The following is a 22,297-nucleotide window of genomic DNA, read 5'->3' as shown; positions in this document are numbered from 1 at the left end:
AGCCACACAGCAAGTGGCGGGGCTGGGATTTAACTCAGAGTTCACTCTGTCATTCACTACTTCCACGATACTATGCATATTTCAATAATTACAAAGAAGAATACACTAAGCGCTTTTTCAGAGCTTTGCCATTGTGTTCTCACAAAACCCAGGAAGTAGATACAATGATCTCACATTTCCAGGGGAGGAAGTGGAGCCTGGGAAGGTTTATGAAGCTCATTCTAAGGTTCAGAGTCTGACAGCTGCAGACTGCAGATGAGAACCCAGGTTCGCTACCCAGGGGATTGTCCTTTCCTGGGATCAGCTTTGTTGTGATAATGCCCAACAAGTCACTGTCTGAGAGAGACATGGCTGGGGCCAGGGGCCCTGCACAGCCTCCCGGGGAGTTCCTGCATCTCCACCAAAGGGGAAACATTCAAGTGAGGTGCCAGTGACACCCTGATGGGCAGAGGCGAGGTTGGGTGCCACGTAGGGAGATGCACAGGGGGCTTCCAGAGGGTTGCCTGTCGTGAACCAGCACACATCTGGATGGGCACCTTCCTCTGGAGCTGGAGATGAGCCTGGTGCTCCTCCCTCCTTGGTAGGAATGACTGGGGCAGGAGCCACCTGTTCCCACCCTGCCTGTCCTACAGCCCTCAGGAGGCCAGCTGGCCACCATCTCCCCTTGGGACCAGCTGTGTTTCTTAAACCCAGTTGGCAGCAGGGGTGCTCCAAGCAGGGCCTGTACTCAGGGCGGCCGGGGCTAAAGTGCCCTGCAGGAGGAGGGACTGAGTTAAACATTAGCCACAATGGCCCCCTGCGAAGTGAGTCACATTCCCCATGGGGCTCAGGGCTGGGCAACCAGGGGGGCAGTTTTGTTCCAGGTGGGTGATCAAGCTGCTGAGGCCTGGGACAGTTCGCTGGGACAGATGCAGACTGTAGTTTCCTCCCCTGACACCATCGGGGCTCTCTCATTCCTCAAAACTCCATGATGCTACCCTGCCTGCGAGTCCTGCATGACAGCAGAGGCTCTGTACACCAGGACATACCCCTGAGCTGGCCTACAGGGCCCCTGGGCCCAGGCTGAGTGAGGTGGGCACTGGCTTAGAGCACTGGAGGCCCACCTGGAGCCCCCAGAGGGAAGGTGACTCGATCAATGTTACTGACCTAACTGGGGCTAGGATAGAGCTCCCGGACTCCTAGTCTACAGAAAACCCCACCCAAAGGCTGGTGCTGGGGCCTGAGCATCCTGCCCCTCTCTGGTCCCCACTCAGCATCCATCTGGCTCCAGTGACAGTAATGGGCCTCCCTCACTGGTGGGCACAGGCTGGGGGGTCCAGGCCTTCTCCCCTGGGTGCCCCCGGGGGAGGAGCATGTGGAGTTCCGGCTGCTCAGTGCAGGGGCACAGGTGCAGGGAGCCGGCCACTGGCCAGCAGTGGGATGGACATCCAATGGCTCTGTGTGGCCCAAGTTTGAACTGCTCTGTCCCATGGAGAGAAAGCCAGGCCCACGAGTGCTGTGGCTTTCATTAAACTGAATATTTGTAATGTGAAAGGCTCTGATTGATGGATGGATTGTGGTACTGGGATTGAACCTGGGGCCTTTATACCTTTTGAGACAGGTCTGCCTCAGTCTCTAACATTTTGATTCTCCTGCCTCAGCTTCCCAGAGTTCTGGAATTACAGGCAAGCACCACCACACCTGGCTAAGGCTCTCCTTTACTAGGAAAGCACACATGCCTCCATTTTATTATTTCAGTATTAAAACAACTTTTACTTTATCCAGGTGGAAGGACAGTGGTGACAATAATCACATTCTAACTTTTTTTAAATTTTGAGACAGGGTCTTGCTATGTAGATCAGGCTGATCTTGAACTCAAACTATGTAGCCCAGGCTGGCCTAGAACTTGTGGCAATCCTCCCGCCTCAGCCTCCTGAGTGTTGGGATTACAGGCATGCGAACCACACCGGCCATTTCCTAAAGTTCTTAACTCACAAAATAAGTGCTGATAACACCATTTCAATATTCATATTTTTAAAACGTTAGTTTCTAAGAACCCAACGCCCCCTGGATTCTGCTGCCCTGGATTCTTTAGAGTGTGGGTCTTGTGGCCTCATTCATTTTCTTTTCTCCTCTTCCTCCAACAGCACCACAAGCATGGCAGTTGCTTGGTGGAGAAAGAAGGGGAACAGAACTGAAATGTCAAGGTGTGACACCCACAACAGCGGGTCAGGGGTGGGGATCCCCTAGATTTCCACTCTGGTCTTTCTGGAAAAGAAGATGTTTGTGAGTCTTGGGGGATTCCAGAGCCTGAAAGTCCATTCTGGGGCCTCTAGGGAGGGGAGAGGAGAGGCGATGCCTCTCCCACCTCTGGCTGGGAACTGGTGAAAAATCTCTGCCCTTAATCAGGGAATTCCCAGTTGTGATGACCTCCCTTGGTGGACTGTCCCTGGAGGAAGTGACCAGTGCATTTTACTTTTTAAAAATTTTTATTCATTTGGTACTGGGGATTAAACCCAGGGCTTCAGCACTGAGCTCTGTCTCCAGTCTTATTTATTTATTTATTTAAATTTTGAGATAAGATCTTGCTAAGTCTCTAAGAACTTGCAGTCCTCCTGCCTCAGCCTTACAGAATGCTGGGATTACAGATGAGCACCATCATGCCTATCTTCCTGCAGACATTTTAAACGTGTGTACCTCTGTTTAAGGAATTATAAAGTGAACACCCCTCTACCAGTTCTTTTAAAGAACTAGGATATTGCAAATACTTTTGAAGCCCTGTGGGCCCCTTCCCAATCATACTGCCTTCCTTGCCACAAAGGTAACCACCACCCTCGAATTCTGTGTTTACAAGAGCGCCCCTGTATCCATGATTTCTCTTCCCTGAGGTCAGCACTGGTCCAAGAATATTAGATGGAAAATCCCAGAAATAAACGGTGCACAAACTTTAAATTGCATCCTATCCCAAGTGGTTCGATGAAGTCTTGTGCCATCCTGCCCTAGACATGAATCATCCCTTTCTCCAACAAATCCACACCGTGTGGCTTCCTAGTCACCTAGCAGCCATCCCTGTTATCAGATCAATCGTGTGGTAGTTCAGTGCTTGAGTTCAGGTAACCCTGATGTCACTTACTAATGGGCCCACAGCTCTCAAGTAGTGATGCTGGAACTTTTATCGCAATATGTGGTTGTAATTGTTTTATTTTATTATGCGGTACTGGAGATTGAACCCAGGTCCTTCACACTGAGGTATGTCTTCAGTCCTTTTTTATTTTTGAGACAGAGCCTTAATAAGTTGCTAAATTGTCCAGGTTGGGTTTGAATTTGCAATTCTCCTGCCTTAACCCCCCAGAGTGCTGGGATTACATGTGTGTACCACCATGCCTGGCTCGTTCTGTTTTATTATTTCTTGCCTTGCCTTCCCTTCCTGTTCCTCCCCTTCCTCCTCCTTCTTCCTTCCCTGTCCCATGCTTAGGATCGAACTCAGGGACTTGCAAACCCCCTTATTATTAGTTACTGCTGTTAATCTCTCACTGTGCCTGTTTTATGAATTAAATTCTATCGTAAGTATATATATAGAAAAAATAGTATACATAGGGCTTGGTACTGTCTGTGGTTTCAGGTATCCCCAGGGGGCTTAGCATGTATCCTTCAAGGATACCGGGGAACTACTGTATGATTCTTTAGTTCTCTTTGGAAACTTTGTACATGTTTGTGAATCTCTAATTAGCACATTGTTTAGTTTTGCATCATTTTGTAAACCTTTTTCCTCTTCAAACTTCAGGTTGTAAATTCATCCCTTTTGACAATGGAAGTTCATTCACTTTTACTGCCATGAAATGATGAAATCATCATTACTCATTCATTCGCTTTCCTGGTGATGGACATTTGGGTGGTTTAGTGTTTCTGTTGTTACCAAGGTTACTGCTTTGCACATCTGTGAGCCTCTCTTCCGAGGCTCGGGTCCAAGTTTCTCCACCCAGGATTGCAACTGTTGGTGGATAAGAATAACATCTTCCTTTATTTTTGCTAGGCTATACCACTTACACTCTGAGAAGTTTGAGGCTCCACATCCTGGCTTTGCCAGACCCTAAAGGCCAAGTGCCCGGATGCCTAGAAGGACCTTGACTTCAGTTTCTCCGTGACCCAGGCTGTTAAAGTTATCCACAGTGCGGGGTCTGGGGCTACCTGGGTTTTCCTGTTCTTCCCAAATCAATGAGTGGGAAGAATTAGTTCAGTTCCCCAAAACTTTATTCAGCAGCAGTTATGCCACGGATAGTGTTGAAGGGACACTGTGGTGCATAAGACATACTTTTGCCTCCCCAAACCCCCCAAGATGCTTGAGGGACATGGGCATAGATGCTGACCTCTCTCCCCACACAAAATCTCTCCTTTCTCCTGCCTACTCATCACTCACCTTCATGCTGTGGGAAACACATTGCAAAACGCCCTGCTGAGCTCCAACGCTGACATCCTGCCGTCAGTTAAACAGCACTTCCTGCCTGTCTTCAGGGACCTTAAATTCAAAAGGCTAGAAACCAGGATGCTGTTGACCATCTTCCAACTCACACAGCTCCCCCACAACCAAGAATTATCAAGGCAACATGTCAGTAATACTGAGATTGTGAAAGTCTCAGTGGTCTATGGTTATCTTCCTCCCTGCGTCTCCTGCTCCCAAATCCCTGTCATCAGTGGCATCTATGTTCACGCAGGCCCTGAACTGGGGTGTTCGGGTCACCAGCAGTATTCAGTCAACTCAATCCCAACAATTCGGCCTCCCAAAGCTCTTCCCAACACTTGCTACTCTTCCTCCTGCTGCCCTTGCTTAAGCTGTCTTTATGTCGTCTGTGGACTATTACAAAATAGCTCCAAAGTGTGTGTGTGTGTGTGTGTGTGTGTGTGTGTGCGCGCGCGCCAGCATGTGTGTCTTCATTGTTAGCCTAGGATTTGAACCCTTACCATCTTTGTGTCATTGACTGTCAAAGCCACATGCTGATTGCAGTGAGTAGTATTAAAAAGTTGTGGTTAATTCATAACCTATAACTGTGCCTTTGTTTGAATAGGGTATTTGCAGGTGTAATTAGTTAAAATGACATCATCCTGAATTAGGGTGGGCTCTGATCTACTGTTCTCATAAGAAGAGGGAAACGTGGACAGAGACACAGAGAGTGCCATGAGTGGATGATACGAAAACTGAAAACCTTCAGGAATTGCCAGCAACCACCAGAAACCAGGAAGACGCAAAGGATTCTCTGCCTGAGCCTTCCACAGGAGCATTACTCTGTGGCTACTATGACCCCACACTTCTAGCTCTGGAGAGAATTAACTGTTATTGTTTAAAGCCACCAGTTGGTGGGTCTTTGTCACAGTCACCCCAGGAAACACACGCGCTGACCTAGCACCAAGCACAGTCTGACACATAAGACGTCCTGTATACACACCACACTTGCCCTTAAAGGACTTTTTGGATCCTTATTTTTAGAATAGTCCCTGTTTGCGGTTTATTTTTTTACTTCTATGCTTTTTGGTATTGGCGATTGAACCTGGGGCCTTGGGCAGGCTAGGTAAGTGCTCTATCCACAGCTACACTCCCAGCCCTTTCATTTTTATTTATTTTTTTGTGGCACTGGGGATCGAGCCCAGAGCCTCTGTACTGAGCTATATCCTCAGCACCTGGCTTTAAATATTTGAAACAGAGTCTCACTTTTTTGATAAATTGTCGGGGTTGGGCTCAAACTGGAGATTCTCCTGCCTCAGCTTTCCAGAGTGCTGTGACTATAGGTGTGCACTACCATGCCCGAAGGATTTGTGGCTTTTAGATACCTGACTTCACGAAGTGTTCCTGGCACAGCCAGGCTTCCCATGACTAGGAGCTCTTTTCTTCCTGTTGAGAGGCCACCACTGATGAACCACATCTGGGGATAGGCTATTGCCCACCCTTTGGGCCATGTCAACCTTCATACCACGCAGTTCAGCTTCACTAGCAGGGAACTCATTTGGTTCTCACAACCTGGAAGGAGGCAGGACAAGGGGTCATTATTTCCTCTTCACAGATGGAGAAACTGAGGCCACATTCCCCAAACACAGAACTCAGGAGTGGCAGAATAGAGCTCAAAACCCACTCTCCAGACTCCCAGTTGAGCACCCACTCCCTATGCTAAGAAGGCAGGCTCTGGAAAGAGGGCTGCTTTGAGAGGGAGCCACCTGCTAGCAGGCTAGCTGTGTCTGTTTCCAGGTGGGGCTCTGGATTAGCACCAAGAGAGGCAGAGCTGGGCTGCAAGGCCTAGGAGAATCCTCTCTGCTGGGTGCTAGGGGTCATCCCTCTCCCGCAGGAACTACTGCAGCAGCTCCTGGCCCTGCACTTTTGACCCATCAGGGTCAAAGAGGGAGATAAAGACTCTGAGTGCACCTGGTGCCTGACCCTCCTTCCCCACAGGTTCCTGGATGGAAGGCAGCTGGTACTGCACCACCTCATACGGGCTCTCACAGGGAGCCCGGCGGTACTTGGCCTGGTTCGTGTGCTCCAGACCTCTGGTCCCAGTTATCTACACCCACTCTTCTGGGGAAGCAAAACCCAGCCTCTGCCCTGCATCAAAAGGCAAGGACGGCGCCTTTGGCACATTTGGGGTTCAGTGGGCTGTGGGCAGGCCAGTAGTTGTAGATCTGAGGCTCGGTCTCCTTTCGGGAAGGGCTGGCTTTCAATGGGGTGGGATTCGCATGCAGGCCGAGGCCCTGCTCACGTTCTAGACCCCAGATCGCGGTACAGCTGCAACTTTTCCGCTCGGCTTCCTGCTCTTGGGTTTCTCCCGCTAAGTAGATTTCCAGGCAGGGAGCTCAGCCTGACCCCATGTCGAGTCCCGCCCTCCACCCCACTCCCTGGAACTCGGGGCGGCGACACTGCGCGGCGAGGCGGCCCTGCGCCGAGCTGGTCGGACTGGTCTGGGCAGGAAGCCTCCCGCCCTCGCCCCGGGCCGCGACCGGCTCCGCGCCTGCCCGGGCGTCCGTCCGTGCTGCCCACGGCCCGTGCGACGTCCACGCAGCGATCGCGACCGGGGCCGGACCGGCCGGGTCGGAGATCAATGCGGCTTTGTCTGGGACGCCCACACCCCAGAGGCCGCTCCGGGTCGGCAAATCGGAGCGCGGCGGCGGGGCCGGGTGAGATAAGCGGCCATGTGACACCACCTGGGCGGGGGAGGGGCCGCAGGTGAGGCGGCGGCGGAGCAGGGCGCACGCGGAGCCCGCGGCTGCAGCGATGTCCGTCGGCAGGAAGGACTGGTCGGCGCTGTCCAGGTGAGGGTCGGCGCCCTCCCTCGGTCTCCTCTCCCTGGGCATCGGCTTCCTCCCCGTCCTGGGATCCTGGCGCGGAGACCGGATTCTGGTCTTGCTGCTTCCGAGGGGGCGGAATTAGGGACGAGCGCGGGCCCCCTCAGGTGATCGGGCAGATGTTGTCGCTTCCCCACAGCTTCCGGGCTTCCTCTGGGGCCACAAATCGGGTGCATGAGAAAGGCTCGTCCGCGGCCTGGACAGGCCACGGTGGGACCCCCTCTCGGGGCGGGAGGAAGAGTTTTGGGGGGCTGGCGGGATTCAGGAGTAACCCCCAGCCTTATTTCTGCTAGAAGCCTCTCCCTGCTCCATGACTCTGGTAGAGACGGAGAGTGGACTTCTGGGAGGTGTTGCTCAGTTCCACTAGGGATAGGGAATAGGGACGGTGCCACCTATGGGGTCAGCGGAACAGAGATCTGTGACTAGGACCAGAATACCCGCCTCCCCCACCCTGCTGCCCCTGGGAAAAAATAAAGGAGACTCAAATTCTGAGTATGGTATTTTGGGGTGTCACTGGGGTCGGGGGCCTCAAGGGAGCTGCTGACTCCTTCATGTTTCTCTTTGAGAATGGGTCCCCCAGAGGGTCCGAGGAGCAGGGAGGGGCTGGTGTCCCGGAGGCAGCGACCCGGGTGGTAGGTGCTTCCTCTTGGCGCTGCCTTCCCCTCTCCCCAGAGGTACTGGAATGACCTCTGTCTCCTCATCCTCCCAGTAGGAAGCACCCCCCCCATCCTGTCCCTGAGGAAACTGAGGCCCATGCAGTAGCCCAGAGCGGGAGCCCGAATCCTCTGACCCCTTAGGCTCTAGCCGAAGAAATTGACCTCTTGGTTCCTCCCAGGTGGATGGGATCAGGGCTGTACTGCAGGTGCGGCCCGGGCCCCTCCAGCGGTGTGGGCACAGGGCTTCCCCATTGAGGCGTCTTTCACCAATTTTCCAGCACTTTAGATCTCCTCCTCCTCCCCCTCCCACCCCTGACCCTGAAGAACTCTAGAGCTTGTCCTGAGCTGGGGGCCACCTCCCCAGGCCCTCAGGACCTCACAGTGCTCTGAAGCAGTTGCCCAGGCTCCCCAAGATCTCCCCAAGAGATCAATGGGGTCTAGAGAAGGGAAAAGGTAAGTCTGAGAGTGGAAGGAAGGGACCCGGCGCTCTGGAAGGGAACCCAGACTGCCGTCCAGGTTGGACACACCCCAGGGAAGGTTTGTGCTGAGGGTGGGGCTGGGGGTCAAGGCCTTGGACTCTGCATGTGGGTCAGTGTGCTCGGGGTTGATGTGGCAGCACCCCTGGGTGTGGGCATATCTGTGCTTCTGAGTACATGCTCAGATACGTGTGTGGCCATCTGTGGCTGAGTGTGTTTGTGCCGTGTGTAGTGATGAGATGTCTGTGTGGGCAGTAGCTTCTTGTGCTGAGTTTGGAGCTTGCCAGTCCAAGTATGTTTAGTTTAAATATTTACTGAAGACCTCGGGATTGTGAATTGAGTTAAAAATACAAAGTCAGACATTACTTTCTCAGAAGCTCACATCCTGGTGGTGATTTTGTTTCTGAGAGCATGTGTAGATATGCATTAAGGTGTGGGAGGGGCAGAGGGAGCATTGGGACTTTTAAAATGGGAATGAGGTCCGGTCTTTTTGCTTCTCCACTGCTGAGATGGACGTGGACTCATGTCGCTGCAGAGGTGGGGCCCAGTTCCCATGGGATGTCCAGGCTAAGCGGCAGGAAGCCCTGGGGAACCCATCCTGCCATGGAGCCCCTGCCTGCCCTGCGTGCCTGGCCCTCCCCGAGCCCTGTGGGCAGACGCAGCTGCTGCCAACAGTCACCCTGAGGCACCTGGAAGAGAGGACCGCTCCCACTCCCATCCCTGAGTGAACAAGCCTCAGCGGGCCGGCAGGAAAGGGTTGTGAGTCACTGTCAACTGAGCTTCCCAGGTCAGGAGGACTGTGCAGAGGGCATGACCAGTGTGGCCCCAGCCAGCACCCAGGTAGGGAAGAGGGAAGGGAGCCGAGGGCCAGCCTGCAGCACGCTTTGGCAGTAAGTAAGCTCCAGATGCTCCAGCCCTGGGATGGGAGCAGTGGTGAGCTGGCTGGCTGCCCTGATCAGCAGCCTTGTCTTTTCCTCCCTGGGCTGACCTGGTGACCTGTGAGGGTGAAGCTAAGCCAGGCCTATCTGCAGGGGGTGAGAGGTGGGTCTGAGGGTGCCTGGGACAGAGCAGCCCCTGGTTAATCATTTCCTTGCCCGGGCCTTGAGCAGCCCTCCCACCTCTAAGCACTTCCTGGGCTCTGCTCAAACTTCCCCTAGACCAGCTGTGCCAGAAGGGACCTCAGACCACACTGACGCCTCAGCTGGTGGAAGGGGAGCCCAAGGCCTGCCTGCTCAGGGCCTGAAGTTTAGGCCAAGGTCATGGACTCTCTCTTTTGCTCTCTCCTTCCTAAACCCTGCTCCTTGGGCCCACAGAATGCTTCCGGGGCAGCTCTCCTGTCCTCTCCTGACTTTAACCAGAGCAGCTGAGCCTTGAGATGCCATATGTGATTCTGTACGTGATCCAGTTGGGAAAATAAGTTCTACTGCTGAACAAAACATCTAACAAGCACTGTACTTAAGACTCCTGCAGTAGAATAGATGGAATTTAGACATCAGGAAGAAAGTTCCACAGGGAGAGATCAAACCAGAGATCAAAGCTCTCCTGTGAGCAGCAGGGCAGAATGGCTTTAGAATTAAGAGAAAGAGGACGAGGACCCAGTCCCCAAAGGATGGAGTTGGTGCAGTCAGGAGTGGGGAAGGAGAGCAGCCCTACAAGGAGAGGGTTGTGATTCCCCAGATGTGGGGAATCCGCCCCAGGAGGTGGAGGAGAGGGTTCTGGAGAGGGAAGGGGGAGTGAGGCGTCTTCCCAGGGAGGGAGAGTGGCTGGGATCCCCAGGTGTTGGGGCTGCAAGTTCCACCCAGGGCTTGGCTCTGGGGCTTGCAGGTCATTCGGTTCCCTAAACCTCTCTCTCTCAGTGCCCTGAGCCCCAGCCTGTCCTGGGGTGGAGAATCCTGGACCTTCAGAGGACCTCCTCCCAGGGCTCCCTTGTTCCCTTGTAATGGAGTGCTTGGCCTCCTGCGAAGGTGGTGCTGCCTCTTGGTTAGGACCAGTGGCCCCCACCCCTCCGTTCTTTTCTGGCCGTTGGAATCATGGTTAAGGGCTTGATGTTTTGAGAGGCTGACTTAGGTTGGAATCTTGGTTCCTATTTTTTTTTTTTAATTAACTGTGCTGTCTTTGGAAAGTATTAATCCCTCTGTACCTTACTTTCCTTGTATGCAAATTGGAGATAGCACCACCTTACTGCACAGGGTTATAAGGATTAACATCCAAGAATTGTAAAATACTTAGAACAGTGCCTGGCAGTATTAGTGTTCTCACTTCCTCCTTTGTGCTCTTATTTATTTATTTTTCACCATATTCAACCAGTGCGAAGCCCTATTCTAAGCCTCCGTTATGTGTTTATTATATGGCAAATGCACCTGACCAGGTCCTTCCTGAGGACTGACCATTGCCTTTCTTTTGCTCCCATTTGTGTCCATTTCCTCATCTTTAGAGGCCAGTAATCTTTGCTTATTGGAGATAAATTCCTTCCCAGGGTGGTGATGGCGGTGTCCTGTGGTTCTTGATCAGCAGGGGTGGTGAATGCCACTCAAGTGACTACAAGAGTCTTGGTGTGGAGCTTGGGACCACTGAAGGACTCCCAAGCCCCATCTCCTACAGCAGCCCTGGAGACCCCTAGCCAAGCCTAGGGAGTGAAGTGAGTCACTTCTGAGACCAGGCTCAGGTGGATCACACATCATATTTGGCCGCACAGGAGGATAAACAAATATGCAGCTTCCCCGAGGGCTGAGAGCGGCGTGTGGGAACCAGGTTGCTCAGGACCAAAGAATCCCGGAGGCAGCAGCCCAGCCCTTCTATGGGTGTGGGAAGCAGCTTTGGGTTTTGTGGGTCAATTTCTGCAGTATATGGATCCCTTTTTGGTGGGCAAGAGCTGTTCCTAAACTAGGAACCAGCACAGGGAGGTGCATCTAGAGGAGAAGAGAGCTGAAGAGGTGACCTTGGATGAAAACAAACAGAGGAACTGACAGGGAGCCTGAAGAAGAAGTAGAGGAGAGATGGCTTTCAGCCTGGCTCAAAGGAGACCAGCTCATGTGAGTGAGTGGATGAATGAATGAAGGTGCAGATACGTGGAGCTTGCAGGGCTCATGCGAAGGCCCAGGGGAATCTTACTTAAGTCCTGCGTTCAAGGCCAACAGAGGAAGACTTTGGCTGGGGCCCTTTTCTGTTGCCACTGGGGTAGAGTAGAAGTGTGACCGATGGGGTTGAGGCTGTCACCAAGCACAGCTGCTCTGATGGCAGAACAGGAGGATCTGGAAAGTGCTCTCCCAGGACAGCTCTTTCCCTGTGGGTGATCTGCGGGCACCCTCCCTATGCAGATTGTCTTTGGGGGCTCAGGCTGTGCTCCCCACTCTGTGCTCTTCTGGATCAAGGCACAGACCTGGAGATTTCTGGGGAGGAGGAGGAGGAGCCTGCAGTGGCGAGAGCTGACATTTGCTTTTGTCGTCTGCTGTGTGCAGGTCACCATGCTGGGTACTAGGGGTTTCCTGGGCCTTCTGCTCTGCCCTCACTCCCTGCCCAGCTTGCCTGCAGGCCTCTCTCTGGCCCTGTCTTACCCTCGTCCCCTGAACACCTAGCTCCTCACGCCAGGGCTCTGCTCTTGTGGTGACCTCCTCCTGGCTCCTCCTTGTGGACCAGGTCTTGCAGAGGCCTCCTACTGCGGTACCCTCTCCCTCATCACTTACTAATGTCATTTTGTTCATGGGCTTTGTCCTTGCTCACTGTGAGGCTCCCACCATGTGCTTTATGAAGGGAGGGACTGTTGGTCTCATTCCCAGCGCCTGGAATTGGGCCTGGCAAGTAGGTGCCAAAAAAGTATGTTTCTTGACTGTTGGCTGTGTGAAGGTGATGCTGGACCTAGAGAAAGCAGAACCGTCATGCAGCTCATTCTCCTCATTTTAAGAGCAAACACTGGGGAAGAGAAGAGAAAATGACTTGCCCAGGGGAGGAGGACCAGAAACCAGGTCACTGAGCCCAACACTGGTTTTCATCTGGGGTTATTTTGGCCTCCAGAGGACATTCGATAATACTGGGAAGCACATTTGGTTGTTACGACTGAGGGATATTGGTGCTGGCATCTAGGGATGTAGTCAACATCTTTCATCCAGCCCCTCCACAGGGAATTATCTGGCCAGAATATCCAGTGTTGTTGTTGTTGTTGTTGTTTTTTTGGTACTGGGGATCGAACTCGGGACCTTGTGCTTTTGAGGCAGGCACCGGAACCACTGAGCTAAACCCCAGCTCTGGGCAGAATGTCAGTGGTGCTGAGAGAAGCTTTGGTCTCTCAAATTCCTGCACATTTCATAGAAATTTAATGCCCCTACGTCTTCATCATCTTCCCCTCACTGAGACACAGTATCTGACACCATCAATTTAAAGGAAGGGGTGTTTACTTTGGCTCACAGTTTTAGACGTTTCGGTTCATGGTTGGCAAACTCCAAGGCAAAAACAGCATGGTGGAAGGGCCGGGGTGGAGGGCAGTGGCTCGTTCCATGGCGCCAGGAAGCAGAAGAGCTGGGGAAGGAGATGAGCTTCCAGGTCAAGTCCACAGTGCCCCATCTCCTTACAGAACATTCAGCTGCTGAGCTCATTGGTGGATGAATTGGATCCAAGATGGATATAGTGCCCCGTGATCCAATCACTTTCCACATACATGAGAATTTGGGGATCTAAGCCATAACATCATACAGTATGAACTACAGCGAAAATTTAAAGTTGTTTAGTAGTCGCATTAAAAAGGTAAAGAGAAAGCGACAAAAATAATTTTAGCAGTATATTGCGTTTACCCCAGTATATCCAAATATGATCACTTTGACATGTAATCAATATACACAATTTTCTTTTTTAGGTGAGGGTCTCACTGTGTTGCCCAGACTGGCATTTAAATCCTGGGCTCAGGCAATCCTCTTGGCTCAGCCTCCCAATTAGTTGGGACTACAGGTGCCTGCCGCCATGCGCAGCCACACAATTCTGAATGACAAATTCTACATTTTGTTTTTCATCCTGAGCCTGCAAGTCCAGTGTGTAGTTTATACACACAGCACCTCGGTTCTGACAGTCTGTGTGGCTAGTGCCGCCTGGCCACCCGGAGCCAGCGCAGCCTGTGGAGTGTTTTGTCTTCCCCCAGCCCGGGAGGTCTCCCTCGGGAAGGGTGCTCGGGTGTCCAGGGGCTGTGCTGAGCCTCACCTCCTTCCCCCAGCCTGGCCCGGCAGCGGACTCTGGAGGACGAGGAGGAGCAGGAGCGTGAACGAAGGCGGCGGCACCGCCATCTGAGTTCTACCACGGACGACGAGGCTCCCAGGCCCACCCAGAATGGAGACCAGCGGGCTGCTGAGAGGTATTTGAGTTGGATGCTGGCTGGGCATCATGGTCGTGTCCTAGGTTACAGGGATGGATTTAGCTGCCCTGGGTTGACTACATGAAATATGCTTGGCCACACAGGGACTCGAGGCCCAGGGAATGAGACTGAAGGGTGTGAATGTGAACTTCAAGCTCCTTGCCTTCCCTGAACCCCTTGGCAGCCCTGCCAGGCCCCACCTCCGCCTAAAAGATTGAGTCACCCCGTGAGCCCATACTTCACTGGATATTTTATGGACATAGCTCACTTAATCCTCACATAGCTTATTGTTTTGCAGTGGGAGAGCTGGGGAGCAGGAAGACTTAGATGACTTGAAGGGATCATATACCTAAGCCTAGCAAAGCCAGACTTTTCATCCAGATTGTCAAGTTCTGTGGTCCAACTCTTTCCCTTCGGCCAACCCACTGCCCTCCAGCCTTGGCACTCCATAATTCACACCTGAGCAGAGGACCGCAGGAGCCAATCTTGCATTACATTTTGGGATTAGAGAGAAAGGAAGAGAAGAGCCTGGAACACAGCGAATGCCACTTATGTGCCAGGACTGTGTTGGGCACTCTCATAGGATGAGTATGTGAGTGTCATTTCACTTCCTCCAGGCCTAGCTTGCAGATTTGAAATCCGAGGCTTGGGTAATATGTTAATTTGCCAGAAATCAGATGGAGAGCAGGGTGGTGGGAGAAAAGAATCTCCTTTTGCTGGAGACAAAGTGCCCAGGGATTTGGGCAATCCTCTTGTGTTGTTCTTGTGTCCTTGTGTTCCCCAGAGAAGGGAGACTGGGTACGCCCTGAGCTGCTCCAAACCTGTGGCTGCCACCTGGTCCCAGCCCCACCCATGTGGCTGACATGTGTATGGGATGATGCCTGAGAAGCTTTGGGGTCTACTTCAGCTTCCCTACCACTGTGTGACCTTTGACAAGTCCTAAACACCTCTGGTCTCACTCTAGGCTCGAAGGGAACTGCATTTGCTCGTTTTGATCACTAGTGCCCAGCACAGGACCTAGCACATGTTTGTTGGATTTTACAGGGGTCTGTAAACTTTTCAAGGAGCATGGAGTACTTTGTTCAAATGATACCATGAAAGCCCCAAATGTAGAGCAGATACAAGTGATCCTTATTAAGTAATGGTGGTGGGCCAGGAAGACAAGGGCCTGATTTTCTGGACCCCTCCGTGGTGGCCCTGGCAGGATCTCTATTGGGTCAAGGGCACCCAGGGTCCCTCTCATCTCTGATATCCTTTAATTCCATTTCCTGTCTTCTGACTCAGGCTGCCCAGTGTGGAGGAAACAGAGGTGCCCAAGCCACCACCCCCAGGCCCCAAAGATGAGGATGAAGACATCCAGTCCATCCTCAGGATACGACAGGAGCGGAGGCAGAGGCAGAAGGCAGTGGAAGCCCAGGCCCCTGTGCAGGAGAGGCTGGGGGCCGAGGAGGGAAGGGACAGCTCCAGCCCTGAGCAGGCCATGCAGCAGCCCCTGGCGCCGAAGAAGGAACCGGAAGCCCTGCCTCGCCGGAGACTGAGCCGAGAGCAGCGGGGTCCCTGGGCCCAGGATGAGGAGTGCTTGGTGAGCAAGGAGCCAAGCGGGGAGAAGAAGGGGCTTCCGGAGAAGACCTTGGTCTTGGAGAAGTCCTCCACACCACAGCAGACTGTGGCACCCACCAAGAGACTGGCCTCCGAGAAAAGCTGCCTCCCTGAGAAGCTGCTGGCCCCAGAGAGGACAGCTCTGTCCCAGAAGATGGCAGCGCTGGAGAAGAAAGGCACCCCAGAGAAGTCTGCTCCAGGAAAATCGAGCATCCTTGAGAAGTCGCTGGGTCCTGAGAAAGCACCTGTGTCCGAGAAGACAGCAGCACTGGAGAGAAGGTCCACATTGGACAAGAAAAAAGATCCAGAAAAAGTCAGCATCTCTGAGAAGCTGCCAGAGAAAGCACCTTCCGTGGTGTCTGAGAAAGCATCCTTCTTTGAGAAGTCCTCAGCTGCTGAGACAAAGCTGGGCCCCAAGAAGGCAGCAGCATCCGCGCAGCCCCAGGCTGCTGGGGGAAGCCAGGCCAGCAGGCGGGAGCCAGAAGGAAGGGCTGTCTCCCGGAAGAGCCCATCTTCCTCCGAAGTGGAGCGCAGGGTGGCTGGCTCTCCAGCTGTGGCCTCCCGCTTCCCACCCATTACAATCCAGGTTGGCAGTGTTCCCGCCCCTCCTGCCCTCCTCCTCCTTGGCTGGCCTCCCTGCCAGTCCTGCCCCGGAGCCTCTGCCCCTTGCTGCCTCCTGTCCTCCTACCTGCAGGCTGGCCATGGCAGCTACTGTGAGAACAGGGCCATGGAGGCAGGGCAGTTTGCTGGAGCTGAAAGGGGCACCAGTGGTATGGCGGGAGCAATGGACCCTGTACCACTCCTTGTCTATCCCAGAAGGAAGCCTCCGATCCTTCCAGAAGCTCTCCTGGAAAGCTCTGCCTGGTGGCCTGGCCCCATGGGACTATGCTGGCTGCCCCAGAGCAGAGGCAGGAGAGTGAGGCCCAGGTGTCCTTCTGTCCCTTACTCCTGCAGCTCCTGGGAAGTCTGGCCACATGGGGTCCCCGTGGCGGCTGGAGCTCAGGGTCTGCCTGGGAGGGGCCTAGACCTCTGCCAAGGAAGGTGAGTTCTAGACCTCTTGTATGACACTCCCCTTGCTCCATTCAGGTGAAAATCCCCAGCAAGGAGGAGGAGGCGGCAGACGCACCTTCACCCACCCAGGTCACCTATAGCACCTCTCTCAAACGCTCCAGCCCCAGGACCATTTCCTTTCGGGTGAGAGTCCAGGGCACCCTTGTCACCAATCCACTGGTGGGCAAACCAAGGAAAGCAGCACTCCCTGGAGCATGAGAGCCTTAAATTAGGAGCAAGAAGTTCCCCTGGATAGGGGGCCTTTGGATTCCCGTGGCAAGGAGGTTGACAGTCCCTGAGTGTGAATAAGCATGAGCAGCGCTACCTAGTGGAGAAGGCCAGAGCTGCAGGAAGATGGTGCACACCCCCAACTGCCCTCTACCCTCTTCTGTTTGGGTCCTCACCTGGAGGCTCTCCCTAGGGCTGAGGGCGTGGGGCTCTCCTAATGCTCTCTGCTCTGCCCCTGACCCAGTTGTATGTCTCAGTGAGTCTCATCTAGTCTTGTCCCAGTATGCATTCTTTGTTCATTTGTCCACTGGTTCATCTGCTCATTCATTGACTGACTGTGCATTGTGCCCTAATGTGTGCCAGGCCCTGGGGAGGAGGCTGGAGGGCTGAGGTTGATCGGTGCTGTCAGGGCTCTTGTGCAGGTAGGAAGACAGGTGATTTGAGGTCCCCTGAGCAAGGATGGAGGAGGCAGAGGAAGGCTTTGGACTCGGACTGGTGGGTGGAGGCAGGTACTTCCCAGGTAAGGCAAGGCCCTCTAGTGAAGGCTTAGAGGTGGGGGTTAGGAGGAGGAAGTACTCTGAGAGTTGGGCCTGTCTCTTGAGCGAGGGTGGGCACAGGTCTCCCCGGGACTCCCACTCACCAGTGGCTCCCCTTGTCATTTCAGATGAGCCCCAGGAAAGACAACTCCGAGACAACCTTAACCCGCAGGTGGGGGCGGCCTGGAGGCTTTTTCTCCTGTCCTATATTTTCTGGGTATCTGCCACTTCTTTGTGTGCAAAGCTATGTCACAGGGCATCCGGGGTGGGGGTATAGTTTTCTGCCCGGACTCCAGACCTGGCAGGGGGATGGTGAATGGGAGGGACTAAGGCCTGGCGAGGTGGATGGTGGGGAGGTATGGAGAGAGCTGCTCGGAGGAGGCGGTGTGTAGGTGAGGTCTGAAGGGGAGAAGCCTTTAGTCTGGGGATCAGGATGGAAGGGGGAGAAGGGCTTTGCAGGGAGGAGACTCTGAACAGGGCAAGGAAGGGGAAGCCTGTCTTGGCAGGCCTGGGTTTGGGGTCTGGGACTGCACGCTTAACAAGTACTCCCATGGCCTGTAACGTTGACACAAGTAGTCTGAGGACTGTGCATCGAGAAGAAAGCTGCAATAGGAGCTGAAAAGTAGGCGTGCTGGTGTTAGGAATTTCACCCACTTGAGCTGCATCCAGCTGTGCTCTCAATCCGGACTGAGGCCCCTGTACTAGGCGAGGTCTGGGGCTTGGGGAAGGAGGAGGAGGGGGAACAAAGACAAGACACAGTAAGGCCCTCAAACAGCCCATGTAAGACCACTGAATCTGCATGAGCTGGCCAGGCTGGGGGAACAGGAGGGGTGGCGCTCAGGAGCTGCAGGGAGCTGGCCAGGTATCACCATGCTAGTGATATTCAGGATGGAACTTAGGGACCAGTGAGAGATTTCCAGCTGGAAAACTGGGGGAGTAGCATTTAACTATTTTATTTTTGGCTGTATTGGGGATTGAACATAAGACCTTTGCATTGAGCTACATCCCTATCCCTTTTAAAAAATATTTTGAGACAGGGTCTCCTTAAGTTACTAAGTTCTCTATGCTGGGCATGAACTTGCAACACTCCTGCCTCAGCCTCCCAAGTGCTAGGATTACAGGCATGCACCACTGTGCCTGGCAAGGAGTGGCATTTTACATAGAGGGAGCAGCATGTAAGAAGGCACAGCGTGGAAAGCACTACATGCCTGGCTGGCTGGCACATTGCCATGTGGCGGGGAGGGCCTGTGTCCGCATTGAGAGGGAGGCACCAGGGAATTCACTCCCTGTCCTTTGGCTCCTAGGGTCTGGGCTGGAAGGACCAGAGCAGATCTGTTTGAGGTAGGAATGATCTGGTGGCCCTGAGGATGATGGCAGGTAGGGAAGGTAGAGGTGATTGCAGCGGTGGAGAAAATGGAGAAGGGCCAGCTTCAGGAGATGGCATTGGTGGAAGAGACTGGAAGTGGGAGGAGAGCAGAGAGCTGCAGAGGATATTTTGGACCCTAGGACGTCCTGCTGAACGGGCTGTTTCTCCAGAAGTGAGGACAATCCCTGGAGTGTGTAATCTTGCCCTTGGTCAAGTCGTCCCTTATGTATATACTCTGCCCCGGAGGGCCCGGTGCTCTTGGCCAGAGTGGCAGGATGTGGTAAGGACCACTTCTCAGACCTGGGCACAGGCCTGGCATCCTCGAGCAGAGTGTCTCACCTGGTTTGTCTTGTCCCGGGTTCCCGCCCTGCAGTGCCAGCGTGAGACTGCCGGCCAGCACAGTCAAGCTGGGTGAGAAGCTGGAGAGATACCACACGGCTGTGCAGGTGGGATGTGGGGATGAGAGGCGGGCATAGTCCATGCACCTCATGCCCACAGCTCAGTTGGCTCTGTCTTTGTTCCTAGAGATCAGAATCCGTCAGGTCCCAAGGCTCCTCCCGCACTGAGTTCTTCGTGGCTCCCACGGGTGTAGCCAGCAAACGCCACCTCTTTGAGAAGGAACTGGCTGGTCAGAGCCGTGCGGACCCGGCCTCCAGCCGGAAGGTGAGAGATGAAGCCCAGCTGGTGTCTCTAGGCTGATGAGCCCAGAGGTCTCTGAAGCCCAAAAGGAAGTGGTGCCGGGGCTGGAAAACTTGTTTTCATGTCAGTGTCGGCAGGAGCTCAACTTGCCATTTGGCTGAGCCTGGGGCTCCTCGGCTGGGGCCGTAGCTCCAGTGGTGGGACTATCCCAGGTGCTCAACATGTGCTGGAGGGACGTGGGCATGGGGTGGAATCCTGTCCTTGTTCCAGGGCCTTTGCAATGACTTTGCTGTTGCCAGTGGCCTCAAGCCCTGAGATGGATCATGTCTTCTAGGACAACCTGAGGCTGTCTGGGGTCGTGACGTCAAGGATCAATCTGTGGATTACCAGGACCCAGGAGTCGGGAGACCAGGACCCTCAGGTACCCTGTCCCTCCTTGGTGGCTCTCATGGGGACCTTTTTGGGAATGGAATGATCTGGGTCAGGGGAGGGACAGCCCCAAAGCAATGGATTGTTTCAGGAGTGGAAATGGTATGGAAGGAGGGAGGGTGGCCATGGGTGGCTGCAGGTCAGCAGGCAGCAAAGAGGAGGCATAGGTCTGGGGACATTCTCCATCCTGAGCAGGGGAGGCTGGAGAACCCATGCCGCTCGCCAGCCCTGCCTTAGTCTCTGGTCTCCACCCCAATGTCCCCAATCAGGAGGTACAGAAAGAGACGGCAGCTGCCAAGAGGACTCAGTGGGCTAAGAAGTCAGATGGCTCCCTGGATGCTGAGGTGAACGGAGCGGGAGGGCCCTGGCCGGGGCAGAGGGCTGTGGCTACTCAGTGAGTGCCCCTCCCACGTGTGCACTGGCCAGCAACTATCGTCCAAGCCTCCAGAATGCCCCGTCCCTGCATGCCTGGGCTGCTTGGACCCCGCCTGAGCACACGGGGAGCCCTGGCTTTGCCGAACAGCTCACAAAGCCCCACTGCCTCAGCTAGCAGACTTCGGGTCTCTGACCTCGAGTGGGTATGGGGCTTGGTACAGGGGTGTCTTCCTGACCGGAGAGCCCCTTCCCTCCCAGGCCCAGGAGCCCCTTCCCTCATTCTCATTCACCTTTGCCCACAGGTGTGACAGGCTTGCGGAGACAGTCCTACCACTCTGCCTCGCAGGGGCCTCCTTCAAGCCAGGCCCTACCTCCCGAAGCAGCACCTCTGTCTGTCACAGCCCCGCTCCCTTTCTGCTTTTGGAGCTGTCTGGTCAGGGCCCTTGGGGGCCGGGAATGTCAGTGACACCAGCCAGCTCCTTCCCAGTGCAGCCTTTGGGGCAGCTGTACCCTGGCACCTTCTTGTCCTGCTGCAAGCACCGTAGATCCGGGACCCAGTGGCAGCCCATCAGCGCTGTGGAGCCTTAGTGTCCTCCTCAGAGGCACCCCCTCCCTCCTGCCTATTTCCAGCATCAGGGTCAGGACGGGGTTGCCTCTGCAGAACTCCAGGGTCACCTGTCTCATCTGCTCCCGGCAGGTGTCTCCATGTTCCCGTGAAGCCTTCTGCGCTGAGGCTTGGACCTACACACCCTCTTTGGGGCGGGGGCGCTGCTCCCACCTGCCAAAGCCCTCAGGCCAGGGGGAAGGACTCTCCCAGCACTGTCCACGTGCTCATCTTCCTGCTTTGTTCCCTACATCCCCCTTCCCGCTTCCTTTCCCCGGCCTGCTGTGCTGGCTGGGAACTCAGAGCCTTTATGTGCAACAGCTTAGCCTACCCTCTCAGAAAAACCTGTTCTCAGGAAGGATCTGATAAACTCACTCACTCTCAGGTGTAAGCGACGGATGATACTTTAAAAATGAATTCCTTCCTAGGGAACAAGGATCATCTTCAGGGTATGAGGAGGATTATTTTGGCTGGCGTGGGAAGGAGGGTCATTTTCCTGATTGCCCCTCTTCTCCCAGGATGGTGGTAGACTTGCCACTGGGTGGTTGTAGCTTGGTGCCTTGGGAGTCTAGAATCACCATGTACACATCCCACCCAACCTTCCCCCCAAATCCAGTCCCCCATTCCTCTAACACCATGGCCTGGAGGGTCTGGAGAATGCTGAGCCATCAGGAACTCAGGACAAATCAAATCGAGAACCTAGAAAGGCAACCTGGTGCCCTACAAACTCCTTAAGGCTGTAGCATAAAAAATAGCTTTTTTTCTTTAGTCATTCAAACTCATAATCCCAATTGGCTGCTCTGGTCTTACCCAGAATTGGCTGGGGGGTGACAGTAGGTGCACAGTCCTGCCCACTCCCCATCTGCACACCTGGGGACCCCCAAACTTTTCAGAGGATGGCCTCTAAGGTGCACCAGGCCCCAGCTCCCCAAGGGTATGGGGCAGAAGCAGCCAGCCCCACCTTAGTCTTTGTGATCCGGGTGAGAATCCTGCCTTGGGTCTGTGATCCAGGGCACAGAAGGTCCTCTGAGCCCACTGTATGCAGGCTTCTGTGTTCCAGGCTGGCCGCCTCCACCCATGAGTCTCCTGAGGCTGGCTCCTGCCCTCTCTGAGCTTGGGTGGCATTTCCTGGAGCCTTCCCTGAGCACCATGCATCCTGCATCTGGGCTGCAGTGTCTCCAAGTGCCCAGCTTGCAGCTGGGAGTGGACTGGAGCTGGGCAGGGGAGAGGAGCAGGCTGAGTTCTGCCCAGAGACACAGGAGACCCCAGCTGCTCTGGCCCTGCTGGAAATTCCAGGTGTGACCCTGAGACACTTCCCTTCTGAGCCTCTGGGTTCAAGCAGGTGATCTTGGAGGACTTTCAGGTGCTCACGATTCAAGCTCTGGAAGGCCCCTCCAGCAGGCACCCTGGCCCATCTCCGGCAGTGGAGGGGCTGTGTAGCAGCTTTGGCCTCCTGGGGCAGTGCCCTCTGTGCCTGCACCCCTCCCTGGGTTGCCCATGCAGGGCAGGCTTTGGGGGAGAAGCCCGGGGCCTTGGCTCCATGGCTCCCTCTCCTTGTGCACCTACCCGCCCAACATGGGGGGCCCTTGCCTTCATCCCATCGGGGAGGCAGCAGATAAGGAAACAAATGGACAGGATGACTTCACCTGGGGCTAAGGGCACTGTGGTGGCGACCACGACAGGTGGGCATCCCTCTTGGATG

At 54.4% G+C, this 22,297-nt stretch overlaps 1 protein-coding gene across 2 annotated transcripts; it reads left to right on the top strand.

Moving 5' to 3' along the window:
- The first annotated feature begins 6,927 nt into the window (after window positions 1-6,927).
- On the top strand, window positions 6,928-20,986 carry Lad1 (ladinin 1). 2 transcript variants are annotated; one of them, XM_004862245.3, is made up of 10 exons: window positions 6,928-7,269; window positions 13,632-13,769; window positions 15,054-15,954; window positions 16,455-16,562; window positions 17,311-17,354; window positions 18,922-18,994; window positions 19,074-19,211; window positions 19,522-19,608; window positions 19,886-19,960; window positions 20,294-20,986. In XM_004862245.3, the coding sequence occupies exons 1-10, from the start codon at window positions 7,232-7,234 to the stop codon at window positions 20,297-20,299; spliced, it is 1,608 nt and encodes a 535-aa protein (XP_004862302.1). In that variant the 5' UTR covers window positions 6,928-7,231; the 3' UTR covers window positions 20,300-20,986. The 2 variants fall into 2 exon arrangements, with proteins under 2 accessions (XP_004862302.1, XP_004862301.1); XM_004862244.4 differs by lacking the exon at window positions 6,928-7,269 and adding an exon at window positions 7,292-11,466.
- The last annotated feature ends 1,311 nt before the right edge of the window (window positions 20,987-22,297 follow it).

This window comes from Heterocephalus glaber, unplaced genomic scaffold (genome assembly GCF_053883595.1).
Source record: "Heterocephalus glaber isolate CG9 unplaced genomic scaffold, H.glaber_assembly_v1.0 deba00001600, whole genome shotgun sequence".
Taxonomy (NCBI): domain Eukaryota; kingdom Metazoa; phylum Chordata; class Mammalia; order Rodentia; family Bathyergidae; genus Heterocephalus; species Heterocephalus glaber.
Note: the sequence above shows the minus strand (reverse complement) of the source record. Positions and strands in the feature narration are given on the sequence as shown.